The sequence below is a fragment of the Xyrauchen texanus genome, chromosome 33, assembly GCF_025860055.1.
Source record: "Xyrauchen texanus isolate HMW12.3.18 chromosome 33, RBS_HiC_50CHRs, whole genome shotgun sequence".
Classification (NCBI taxonomy): Eukaryota; Metazoa; Chordata; class Actinopteri; order Cypriniformes; family Catostomidae; genus Xyrauchen; species Xyrauchen texanus.
The window spans coordinates 14,360,842-14,373,812 of NC_068308.1; the positions used below are offsets into that span (position 1 = coordinate 14,360,842).

The following is a 12,971-nucleotide window of genomic DNA, read 5'->3' on the forward strand; positions in this document are numbered from 1 at the left end:
CAACCGATATTGGGGCCTCACAGAGGGGGCAACTCTCCTCTTTGTCATTCCACGGAGACAAATTGCCGTAGCTCCAAATTCGTATGTCGATTCCCGTAGCTCCAAAAACAAGCCTGGTCTTGATTGTAGCTTATCGTTTCCTCACCCGGTGAGGCAAAGAGGCAAGCCGAGCCCTCAGCAGGCTCTCGCTTCTGGCATCAACCGCCTGGCACCACTGCGGCACGGACGCGACCTGCAGTGGTGACAGTTGCAGGTGGGGAGTTTGACTGGGGCGGTACACCTGTCAAACGGTAATGCATGTATCCTAAGAGCTCAAGAAGGACAGAAACCTCCCATGGAGCAGAACGGCAAAAGCTCCATTGATCTTTATTTTCAGTATGAACACAGACTGTGAAATCAGGGCCTCACGATCCTTCTGGCTTTTGGGGTTTTAAGCAAGAGGTGTCAGAAAAGTTACCACAGGGATAATTGGCTTGTGACGGCCAAGCGTTCATAGTGACGTTGATTTTTTTTTAATCCCCTTTCCTCCCAATTTGGAATGCCCAATTCCCACTACTTAGTAGGTCCTCGTGGTGGCACGGTTACTCACCTCAATCCAGGTGGCAGAGAACAGTTTACCCTATTGATGATGATGTTGTTGCAATAGTAATCCTGCTCAGTATGAGAGGAACCGCTGGTTCAGACATTTGGTGCTTGTTCTTGGCTGAGGAGCCACTCGAGGGAAGCTACCATCTGTGGGATTATGACTGAAAGCCTCCAAGTTAGAATCCTCCCTAAACGTAATGATACAGCAGTGCCGCTTAGTGGATTACCTGTATTAAAGGAGCTTCAGATGTTCGTGCTTGTGATCTGTGTTTATATAAGACACACTAAAGAAGATCCCAGAAGATCTCGTGATATATCCGCTTTTTAAAAATTTCAGATCAGACGATTATTCCTTTTTAAAGCCGCTCGTAGACGGCAAAGTTTAAACTCTTGTTTTAGCACAGCAGTTAATTGACAGGTTGGGGTGGTGGATCATTGCTGCTAGGATGCATACAGGACAGATTAGTGTTTACACCTCAAACGCGATCTGGTCACATGCGTTTTTGACCACATTTATATGTGGTTTCGGTGATCCGATCACAAAACCGTTTACACCCCGAGATCGGATCATCCAAAATCATCTTAATGCCAGGTGTAAACAGGGTCTACAAATCCTGGAGAGAACAGTTGGTTAGAAGTAAATTGCAAGTTAATCTGAAAAAAGAAATTTATGCAAGCGTCATTGCCAATTGGTTTGACCTAATGCAATTCAGAAATGAAGTGCGTCTTTATGGGGCCACTGTACGTATGGATGTAGAAAGCTGAAATGCAGACTGACCCCTCACTGTCCAGAACATCTTTAATGCTGGCTTTAGTGATAATGGCATCATCACATTTAAACCACTGGTCCTTGTGCTGGCGGATAAACGTGGTGTAATGGCCGCTCTCCAACGTGCCCTGATGATTCACCACTGCGAACAGAGAATACCTGCACATTGAGAGAGAGAGAGAAGTTTGCAAATGTTCACAGAGATTTATATATTTAAAATCATTAGCAAGTATAGCAGACTTCCACTTACTTGTTATCATTGTTTAATGAATCTACTGGCTGTTGATACTGTCCATTCATTCGGCTCTCTTTACTGCAAGAAAAACAGAAACATTAGCATGTAGCTGCTAAATGACTTTCTAAATCAGGGGTGGGAAACCCTTCTCCTGGAAGGCCAATGTCCTGCGGTGTTCAGCTCCAACCCCGATCAAACAAACCTGAGAAAATTCATCAATGTCCCCAGGATTATATGAAAATGTTATGGTCAGTTGTTTTTGTTTAGAGTTGGAGCTAACCTCTGCAGGACAGTGGCCTTTAGGAGCAGGGTCCAAAGGCTTGACATAATTTTCTGGAATTTTCCAAGCTGCTTAATGCTACAGATAACTTCTGACCCGCTGGAATTGTGATATAGTCAATTAAAAGTGAAACAATCTGTCTGTAAACAACTGTTGGAAAAATTACTTGTGTAAAGCACAAAGTAGATGTCCTAAACGACTTGCCAAAACTATTGTTTGCTATCTATGTAGTGGTTAAAAAATGTGTTTTAATGACTTGAACCCAAGTGTATGTAAACTTCTGAATTCAACTGTATATAATTTGAGACACTCTTTTTTGGAAGCTGGCATATAATGCCCAAAAATGCTGTTTAGCTAGGTAGATTTCGAAATACAACCATTAATTGTAATTCTAAGGCTACATCAAATAATATGTACTTTTGCACATGGATGCGCATGGTGGAGAAGTTGTCATATATTGTTAATGGAGCAGCAACTTCATAACAAATTACTCAAACTAGCAGTGGTAGATAATATTTTTAGACAGTAAACCTCATTCCTACAAAACAAAACTTGTGTATTTTTCCCATTTCGACCACGTCAGGAATACTGAGCTCTTTTTTCCCCCTCATTTGTGTTTATGTGTTGAACAGATTCAAAATGCACCAAGGCAAGGTACTCAACGTGAATTAAAATGATTTTGACTCTGACAGAAATATAATGAAGATAATGATTCTGGATGCTGTCATCTTTGATAACAAACATCAAATACTGACGACTATGATGATGACAGGAAAAATGAGGTTGTACCTGGAGGCCATGAAGGGTGTCATGTCTAGCTCAAGAGGAAAGGACACGTAGGTGGTTATCTTCCGCCTGAGCTTTGCTGAATGCTCAAACCGCTGGAGTAAAGGGGGGAAAAAAAAGAGGAATGAGAGCAATAACCAGATAAAGCATATGGAGAAGGATGACAGAATTTAAAGAAACACGTAAGAATTACAGTGACAAAAACAGGCAAAAGAGAAGTCGAGCCTTATACAGACGCCCACACACCTTCTGATGCATATTGCACACGTTTCAATGAGCACTTCTGAAGAACTACTACAAGCTGGATTTGACAAAGATTACCAAGTGTGTGTAATTTTTGTAAAAAATGTCTGAGTAGTTACATAGTAGCAAATGCACAGAATATTTTAAGGTATATACTTTAAGGTGGAAGCATGCCACAATAGGAAGTCTCTTCATTGTCAGCTGCTTGGTGGATTCTTGGTAACTATGACAACCACTGCATTTGATTTTGGCGCTACTTCCTAAGTGTTCAGGTCGAGTGAACCTGCAATGCAGAAAGTTGAGTCAGTGACAGCCTGTATGATCCAAAATCATGGACCTCCTATAGTTTGAATTGAGTGCATGTACCTGCGTAAGCAATCTGTTAGTGTGTTTGCTCCAGTTGGGTGGCTGTCTCCATTCACCACACTACCGTCACTGGCCGGACTGAGGGGCCAGAAGGGGGTGGAGGAACCTGGCAGATCCAAACTAATGTCCCAGAATGGGTCTATTGTCGTGGAAACTCCACTGCAGACAAGAAAAACAGAAGAAAAAAAAATTACCATATTTTTCATCAGTCCTACAATAAAACCCGAACAGAACGCTTAAATAATTTTATAATTTAAACAGTGACTTCACATATGCAGATGAACTTAATCAAGGCTCAGCAGGACTTCGAAGCATGAGGAATAGTTCAGGTATATATAGCAGAGGGCATGGATGAATGCAACACATCTATTAAACACAAGATGGTGCTAAAGAGTATGAATAACTTGTGAAACGGGATCTTTACACTTGAAGATATTCAATAGCATTCAAACTGGGTTAGGTATATAAAACAAGATATCCAGATATCGGCTCTGCACCAAAACCTAGCGAGTTGCCTATAGGCAGCATTTTAAAGCATCATTGGCACACTCCCGACATGAAGGCTGTTCCACAATCTATTCCATCTAAAAGAATATTTTAGGTTCAATACAAGTTAGGCACAACCAACAGCATTTGTGGTATAATGTTGATTACCACAAACTACATTTTGACGTGTCCCTCTTTCTTAAAAACAAAACACAGCAACAATCTGAGTTACAGTGGGGCACTTACGATGGATGTGAATGGGGTAAATCTGTAAACCTTATAAATACTCACCGTTTCAAAAGGATAGCCAGAAGACAAACATTATGTGTGGAAACATGATTTTAGTGTGATAAAATATAATTTGGCAAAATTTCTGTGTTAAGTTATATCAAATTTGATGTAACATGATGATGTAATGCCGCCAACCATAAAATCCTAAAACAACCATAAAAACAACCATTTAAACAACATAGCAGCTCAAATAAAAAACTAGTTTTAAACAGAATTAATAATACAAGTGCTTTTGTAAAATATAAGATTCACGTCTCTGTCTTTAAACATTCCAAAAATTTACCCCATTCACTTCCATTGTAAGTGTATCACTGTAACCCAAATTTATTGTAAATATATATATATATTTTTTTGTGGTAAAAATTATGCCACAAATGCTGTTAACTGAGCATATTGAACCTAAAATACTCCTTTAATATAAATTATTTTGGTCAAATTCTAGGAGAACAATGCACATATCCTTTGTGGTAAATAAAAAACACTATAATGCAATAATTGTCAATATAATTAATTCGATACTGAAAAGTATTGATAAAATAGTTAAATCTAATAAAAATTTAGGCTTTAACCAACAACTGTGTATAACATGTATTTTTATGCTTAGAGTAAAGCCAAAGTCTTTCTAGCAAGTCAGTCCTCTGGCAGTCATCTTTTGGAACGCTCCCGGGAAGCTATTTCCAGTCATGAAAGTGCAGCACCTATATACATGAATGGGGAAAATCCGAATTCTTCAAAAAGGTTGGTCAAGATTACGATCAAAGAACATTTCAAATCAGCAGAATCTGTTGTCAAAATCTGACAACACTGGTATCATAAATTGCACTTCTTTACCTCCGATTACGCAAAAAACTTGGCTTGTATAGTTAATGTGCATACACAAGATGCTAATGCCATCTCAAGTTGATTGACAAGTGTTGTCTGTCTCTACAAGGTGATTGGCTCTACATTACTGTAAGGCGGGAATTCCTTTCTACATCCGTTGCCGACGTTCCAATTTCTCCAATTAATTTTAATAGAAGCGGCCTAAAAAGTCTCTGGCACATCATCGTTAGCTTAGCAACATACTAACACCAAACTATTAAAATCAATTGCGAATCGAGTCTCCTGTTCGCTTCTTGTGAGGAGCAAGATTTGTTTGATGCTTAAGAGTTGCTACCTATGCAGACTGTCCCAAATCGGTCACTTGTGAGGTTCCATTTCAGTTAGGATGCTGCCTTAAAAGACTACTAGACAAATGCTGCTTAAAAGCCAGCAGATAGCATGGTACCTTACCAGGTTTTGGAGTAAAGCAACTGACTACCTCAATCTCTGATGTGGCACAAATGTGGCTAAAACACACCCATTCACACACAGAAAAAAACAAGGGTCAACTGGCCAAGGACAAACATGGAACATTTACAGACATCATTGTGGTTGGTCTTACTGGCAGACTTGGCAGGTGACGTCAGACTGCAGGCCTCCAGTGAAGATTTGGTCAATGATACAGTTGCAGTGGTTAGGGTTGTTGGCTTTTTTCCCATTATCATCTCCTTAGTGGACATGCGAGCAGCATATGAACGCGCAGACGCGCGCGCACACACACACACACACACACACACACACACACACACACACACACACACACACAGAGAGAGAGAGAGAGAGAGGTAAGAGAGAGAAGTGAGAGAGAGAGAGAGAGAGAGAGAGAGAGAGAGAGAGAGAGAGAGAGAGAGAGAAGGTCTGATTAGAAAGCAAAGCTCGGATTGCTGCAGGAACACCCCTCCCTTTCTGTTTCACGCTGCAGGAGGAAGGAGGGATGAAGGGAAGGAGGGGAGGGAGGGAGGGAGAGCAAGAGTGAGGTCTGTCTACAAACTCTCCATCTATTTCCTCCCCCTCACTTCCTCTTCTACAGCCATTTGATTCTTTTAACAGCAAGCTGTACCTCTCCATCTCTTTCTCTGTCTGTTTGCTACCATCTCCCACCCACACTCTGACCCTGACTCAAGTACAGTATGTTCAGTTGCGACACACGATTCTAGCTCTTCTTGACTCGCATACATACTTTTAAAATATTCACATAGAAAGCCCATGAAATTCTCACAAACATTTTACATTAAACTTCTTAGTCATGAATCTATTAATCTGTTTACACCAAGTATTAAGAAGCATTTTATGTGATCCCTTTGAAAAAGGACAGCACTAAAAGCAGGTCTAAACGGGGTCCAAAACATCTTAATTTGTCTACTTGAAGCTAAAAACGCTTATGAACGCATTGGGCCCGTTGTGCAAATGCTAATCCATGCAAACATCAGTGAAACGCCATCTACTCACCGGTCAAACATTCACTGCTCTAAAACTAGGGATTTAAACTTTGCAGGTTATGTAAGGCTTTGAAAAAAAAAATAACCATCCAATCTGGAAAAAATGCATACATGTACATGCACAAGAACTTGTGTCGGGGATGTAGCAAGCTTGTTGTATGCAGATCAATCTGCATTACTTCATTATCCTTAATAGAACTGGCCCGTCTCTGCTAAATAGTCTCTGGCACATCATCGTTAGCTTAGCAACATGCTAACACTAAACTCTATTAAAATCAATTGCGAGTAGAGTACGCTTCTTGTGAGGAGCAAGATTTGTTTGATGGTTAAGAGTTGCTACCTATGCAGAATGTTCCAAATCGGTCACTTGCGAGGGTCAAGCTTTGGGTATGCAGATCATTATCTTCCCAGCTTTATCCCACCCATTTCATTGGAAAAGTAACCAAGGAACTAATGGACCTTCTTCACAGACTGTGATGACGCATTTCCGCAGCGCATTTTTATATTTACATTTTTAATTTAGTATAAATTTTGAACATTATACTTTGTGTTATACTACCATCAAAAATTACAGAAAAAGTTAAAGTTACCACTGCTGCAATGTGGTTCTAATATAGCTGCAAAGGGAGTTGCAGTAAATTTGGCATCTTTCTCTCTTCTGACTACAATAATCAAGCTCTATTTTTTCCCCATTTTGGAAAGTTGTGGACACTTAAAAGTGGCATTCTTTTTTTGCTGTTGGAGAAAATATGAATGCAAAAGTAATATTTGTTGTGGTCTACCATTCACCAATATAGCTGTTCACCCTGCTATAGTTTACTTCTGCATTCCAAACCCAGAAATGTGAAAAGGGTTCATATAATTAACAAGCAAAAGGCTCCAGTTCAGAGCAGCTGCTTCTGATTGGCTGTAGGATGTTCAGTGCCACTGTCTCTGATGGGCTGTAGTAATGCTGCCTTCGAGCTATGTTGATATGACAGTATTTACAAGATGAGCGCCAACAAAAGGCAACACAATGTGGCTGACTAATTTATTTGCACCCCAACTTTCCAACTAAGGGGCGAATCATTGGCAAGACCTAATTTGGTATTGATCAATTTGGTAAGCATAAGCATAGACATAAAATACTGCTAATTTAGTCAGATTATGAGGTAAAATTCTTCTGTGGAAAAAAAAAAATACTTTCACATTCTATGTGGCAGAACAAAAATAATAAAATAAATACATGGTGAAAAAAAAAAGAGATAATTTTATTGCAACCAAAATCACTTTGTAACAACACGTTACAATTACGATTTCAAACCTTGAAAGTAGGAACTTTGATGAAGGACTGGAAGCTCAGAGCAGCTGCCTTTTACTGGCTAAAGCATGTTCAGCGCAACGGTCTCTGATTGGCTGTAGTACCTTTGCAGTGTCTATGCAGCACATCCAAAGCAGCAATGAGAAACTCGTGAGCGTCCTGTTGCTCATAGCCAGCGAGATGTCGTGCATGGGTCCACACGAGGTGAAGCAACCGGAAGGGAATGTGAGGAGATCGGTGACCCGAATAGAACTTCAGGAGAGACAGATAGAGAAAGAGAAAAGTTTAACATGTATAAAAGACATTTTAGCACACTATATATTGTGAGTGTGTAGAGCTCTCACCTCCTGAAAAAGCTGAGACATTTCACAAACTAGGCAAGAGTTGGACTGCATCTCACACTTGTGCCTATCGGACAGGAAGAAGTCCCTCAGAAGTGGAGTGTGTGTGAGAGCCTGAACAATACAGTTCATAAAGCACGTGTTCCCAAGGTTTATCAAACCCCTCAAACCTGAAAGAGCCAAGAAAGAGAGGAAGACCGAAAGAGAAATGTTAAAGGATTTTTTTTATGGGATACCGTACATAAAATATCCTTACTACCTGACTAGTTTTAAAGTGGGGCTTGTGCCTAAAAAATAAATAAATAAATAAAAAATGCCTTAAAAAGGACTTATTTACACAACATACATATGTACCCTCTTCTCAAACTCCAGTATAACTCCAGAAGATAGACCCCTAGTGTGTACAACCAAACAGAGCCTGCCTCTTCCTCTTTTAGTGCTGTCAGTTTAAGTCACTTCGCTGCTGTGTTGAAGTGGGACACCTTTACCCCTCCCTATCTTACTGTCTGACGGGTAACAGGAGGCCCGTTTGGTTTGGGATGAGGCCTGGTCTGTGCAGACAGAAGGCTGTGATCTCACAGGGAGGCTAAACGTCTTGAACTGGCCCAGCTCCAAATCTACAGCTCTCAGACATCTGCTCCTCATGCTTTTTACAGTTTAGTTAAGGGAGGGATGAGGAAGAGAGTTAAAGCAGAGAGAAAGCGAGAGATAAAACTGATAAAAAACATGCAGCCCTGCTGAAAGCACCTGTGCAATGGTGAGAGGACCTAGAGAGGAAAACAGAAAGGGAGATTTTCCACAGATATAATGCTGTTTCTTATGTCGGAGTCAGTGCTTGGCTAGTCACTATCAGAACTGGGCCGCGTTTTTATTGACTGGAGTGCCAAATGGTGACGTAACAGACTATTACTACATAACCTGCCAATGTCGACAAACAACCATACTGCATCATAAGCTGGGTTTCCAAACAAATATTTTGCATTGTTTTAGAGCATTCCTTATAATTCTACAAATGAAAATGGGATTCCCCAGATGTTTCTATCCACTACGTTATGTGCATTATCATGAGGGAGCCAGCTTTGTTGTGATTGAGCAGCTGACTGACCACTCCTTGCTTCAGGGAGAGTTGTATTTGCTGTATTGGAGCAATTGTACATTGTTTTATTAAATGCTGACAGGAGATGCTGCTGAATGAGAATATCTAGGCCATATTAAATACAGGTTATTCATTTTATTTATTTTAAAGTTTAATTACATTTTATAAAAAAAATACTGTCTAATTAAAATGAATTTATAGAATTTGAATGAATACATACAACCCCCCAACACACACACACACACACACACACAAGGGCGGAATAATGTACAAAATGTCTTATGTAAAGAAATTGGTACTTTTATTCACCGAAGTGGCATTCAACTGATCGCAATGTATTGTCAGGACATTAATAATGTGAAAAATGACTATTCCAATTAAAAAAAAAAAAGGACAGCACTTCTTAAACTTCTTCAAAGAGTTCCCATCCAAAAAAAAAAACAAATCCTCCATGTGCAGCAATGACAACTTTGCAGATCCTTGTTAGTCTAGCTGTCAGTTTGTCCAGATACTCCGGTGACATTTCACCCTACACTTCCTGTAGCACTTGCTTGCTTGTTCTCACGCACCTTACAGTGTAGCTGATCCCACAAAACCTCAATGTGGTTAAGATCCAGAACACTCTTTTCCAATTATCTGTTGTCCAATGTCTGTGTTTCTTTTCCCACTCTAATATTTTCTTTTTGCTTTTCTGTTTCAAAAGTGGCTTTTTCTTTGCAATTCTTCCCATAAGTCCTGCACCCCTGAGTCTTCTCTATATTGTTGTACAAGAAACTGGTGTTGAGCGGGTAGAATTCAATGAAGCTGTCAGCTGAGGACATGTGAGCCATCAATTTTTCAAACTAGAGACTCTGATGTACTTATACTCTTGTTTAGTTGTACATCTGGACTTCCACATCTCTGTCTGTCCTTGTTGTATTTTTACTACATTTATCTAACCACAGTAATGAGGAGCCATCCATGGTCTTACCTGTGATTATGGCCTTATTACAAATGCCACTGTTAAACAATACAAGAACAATTGGAAAACTTTAATATAGGCAAGTAATTTAGAATGAAGGGATTAAAACTACCATGAATCATTGACTAATTATTGACAGATTTCACTCCTGTTCCAACTGTCCATGACATTCTAAAGGTGACTTAAATCAGGCTTGTATTCTGCAAATATCATTATTTTTCAAATAATGTCCAAACAAACACATGCAGTTATACAGTTCAAACCCTGTTCATAAGAAATTGGTCATGTAAATGGGATGCCTGTATGCAATGAATTAGAATACATTAACTCCATCCTTAATGAATGCCAGTCATATTTTTATGACAATGACACGCTTCTTAAATAGGCATGGAAAACTTGGTTCTCATCAGGACTTGGACTCCTGTAGGCTCAGTTAAATTATAGAGAAAGTAAATATTATTATATTGATCTACTGACACACAAATCATGGGCTGTGGATTGAGGGACCTTTTTTTTAATGATTGAATTTGCACTGAGAATAGAGGTGCTGCTGAAATGTTTCACAGGAAAATAGCAAATTATGCTTTGCACCACTTTATTTACATTCAATACAATCAGTCTGCATTAATGGTGCCCTCACAGATGTGCGAGTTACCCATGCCATGGCCCCTAACACACCCCTGGCCCATACAGACACTGGCTTTTGGACATGACGCTGATAACAGCTTGGATGGCCCTTTTTTTTTTACATTTAAACATAGTAAAAATGTGTTTAACAGAGCTGAGAGCAACACCATGTTATTGACAGCTAAATGCATAAATCAAATTCCGTGTGAGCCTTGCAGATTGGGCACCGGCTTTTGCACCCCATCGGTGGAGAGAAGTACGAGAGAGACTTCTCACTTCCGGCTACTTTCAGCGACTCCTGCGGTACTCCACTCTTTCAAGTACTAATACATTATTTATTCACACGACTGATTGAACATCATAAACATGCCTGATACAACACACATCAATGCCAGCGTATCACTGCTTACAACCCCCAACCCCCTCCTCCAATCTTATAACTGACTCAGTCAAGCAAGTGTCTCTAAACCAACAGCCGTCCGATCCATCTCACACAATAGCCTACTGAATTCATCATACATGGGCCACATTATGTCCTAAATGATCAATGAAAGCTCATGCTTTCATATGCCTAATCGTATTAGTGTTTCTCTGAGTGCAAAAGAGGCTAGCGTTTAGTGCCTACGCTGGGCCTGCGGTGCAGACATTTAACACCATTACTCCAGTGCCAGGGCCTCTGACTGAGGAGAAACAGGCGAAAATGAGAGAAGGGAGAAAACGGTACCACTGAGGAAAGCATGGATTATTTCTCTAATGGCCGACATCCACATTTTCTACTTATTTGTGTGCACACACTTTCATTCTATCTCCTTTAGACACACACACACAAAAATTGATGAAAAATGTTTGAGATTGACGGCACTTGCGCCAAGAAACAAATCGCAGTCTTGGCTCCAATACAATCTGCTGTCTCTAGACATTTGACAGCAAAAAACTCTTTTGAACTGATTGTGGCATCGAAAAATGCAGACACAGTAAGATAGCGATTTATTTTGGCTGACCCCTAATCAAAAGAATTGCTATGTACTAAGTCCTATTAGAGAGCACAAAAGGTATACAGAACAAATCGTATCACTCAAAAACAGAACTTGTGGGAAATAAAGTGCTTACCTATAGTGCAGTTTGCCGTTATTTTCCTCCGTTTGGGGTTGTGTCGCAGCAACTCCAGTTCTCGTTTCGTGGGCTCCCACATTGAATATTTCTCGCCAATACCTGATGTTTTATGAAATTGACACATTTATTTTATCTATTTTTACAGTGCTTGCAATATATTAACATTTCTAAAACATTTTGGTAAGTGCTTTCTGCAAAGTAGTAAATACATACTGTAGAGGAACACACAGATTCAATAAAAATTTTGCTTCGGGGCCGTTCACAATGAATGCATTTTTACGTCTGTATGTCCTGTTTGTCAATAGTTTTTTTTAAGTAAACATTCATTTGATGTTCACTTTACATCCCGTGCAAGGGCACCACGTTTTTTTCAGCTGTGTGTCAAGAACTTTGACCTCTCTAAACACCAGCAAACTGTTCTTTTTGTTGCACTGAGTCAAGCTTTTTTTTTTTAGGACACGAACACTTTCGGTCTGAACTAACCTTTAGCATGCAGTCTATTTTTGTGTTTTGTATACTTAAAGATTAAAGTCTGAATATCTCCCTTTGACATACAGTGGCAAGAAATAGCTCTCTTTGGAAATAGCTGGTTTTCTGCATTATTTGCTCATAATATTGGTCTTCATAAAAGTCACAAGAAACAATGTGCTTTAGCTAAAAACACAAAAGAATTATAACCATTCATGCCTTTACTGAACACATCCCAGAAAACATTCACAGTGCTGTGGAAAAAGAAAGTGCCCCCTTGGATTTAATAACTGGTCGATCCTCCTTTGGCAGCATTAACCGCAACCAAACATTTCCTGTAGCAGAGGATTTGACCTACACATCGCGCTGGACCATTCTTCCTTCCAGAACTGCTTCAGCTCAGTCATATTCTAAGGAAGTCTGGTGTGAACGGCTCCCGAGGTCATTCCACAGCATCTCTACTGGGTTAAGGTCTGGGCTCTAACTGGGCCACTCCAAAAGATGGATTTTCTTTTTTGAAGCCATTCTATACTGAATTTACTTCTATATTTAATGTCATTGTCCTGCTGCATCACCCAACTTCTAGAGCTTCAGCTGGTGCACAGCCACCCTGACATTATCCTGTGGGATATCTTGATAAACTTTATGACAAGTGGTTCAAGCACCGAAGCAGCCCCAAATCGTGATGCTCCCTCCACCAGGGTCTTATTGTGGACAGATGAAT

At 40.0% G+C, this 12,971-nt stretch overlaps 1 protein-coding gene across 2 annotated transcripts in view; it reads right to left on the reverse strand.

Annotated features, from left to right (window-relative positions):
* Positions 1-12,971, reverse strand: part of usp22 (ubiquitin specific peptidase 22) — a 47,032-nt gene that overhangs the window by 4,082 nt on the left and 29,979 nt on the right. Inside the window, exons 4-12 of one of the 2 annotated variants that reach the window (XM_052103372.1) lie at positions 11,777-11,878; positions 7,986-8,152; positions 7,746-7,893; positions 5,465-5,567; positions 3,265-3,423; positions 3,055-3,181; positions 2,659-2,750; positions 1,605-1,667; positions 1,364-1,513 (exon numbers count right to left, since the gene is read on the reverse strand). In XM_052103372.1, the coding sequence (XP_051959332.1) occupies positions 1,364-1,513; positions 1,605-1,667; positions 2,659-2,750; positions 3,055-3,181; positions 3,265-3,423; positions 5,465-5,567; positions 7,746-7,893; positions 7,986-8,152; positions 11,777-11,878 (1,111 nt within the window). Of the gene's footprint in view, positions 1-1,363; positions 1,514-1,604; positions 1,668-2,658; positions 2,751-3,054; positions 3,182-3,264; positions 3,424-5,464; positions 5,571-7,745; positions 7,894-7,985; positions 8,153-11,776; positions 11,879-12,971 lie in introns of both variants that reach the window. The other variant, XM_052103371.1, reaches the window with a different exon arrangement.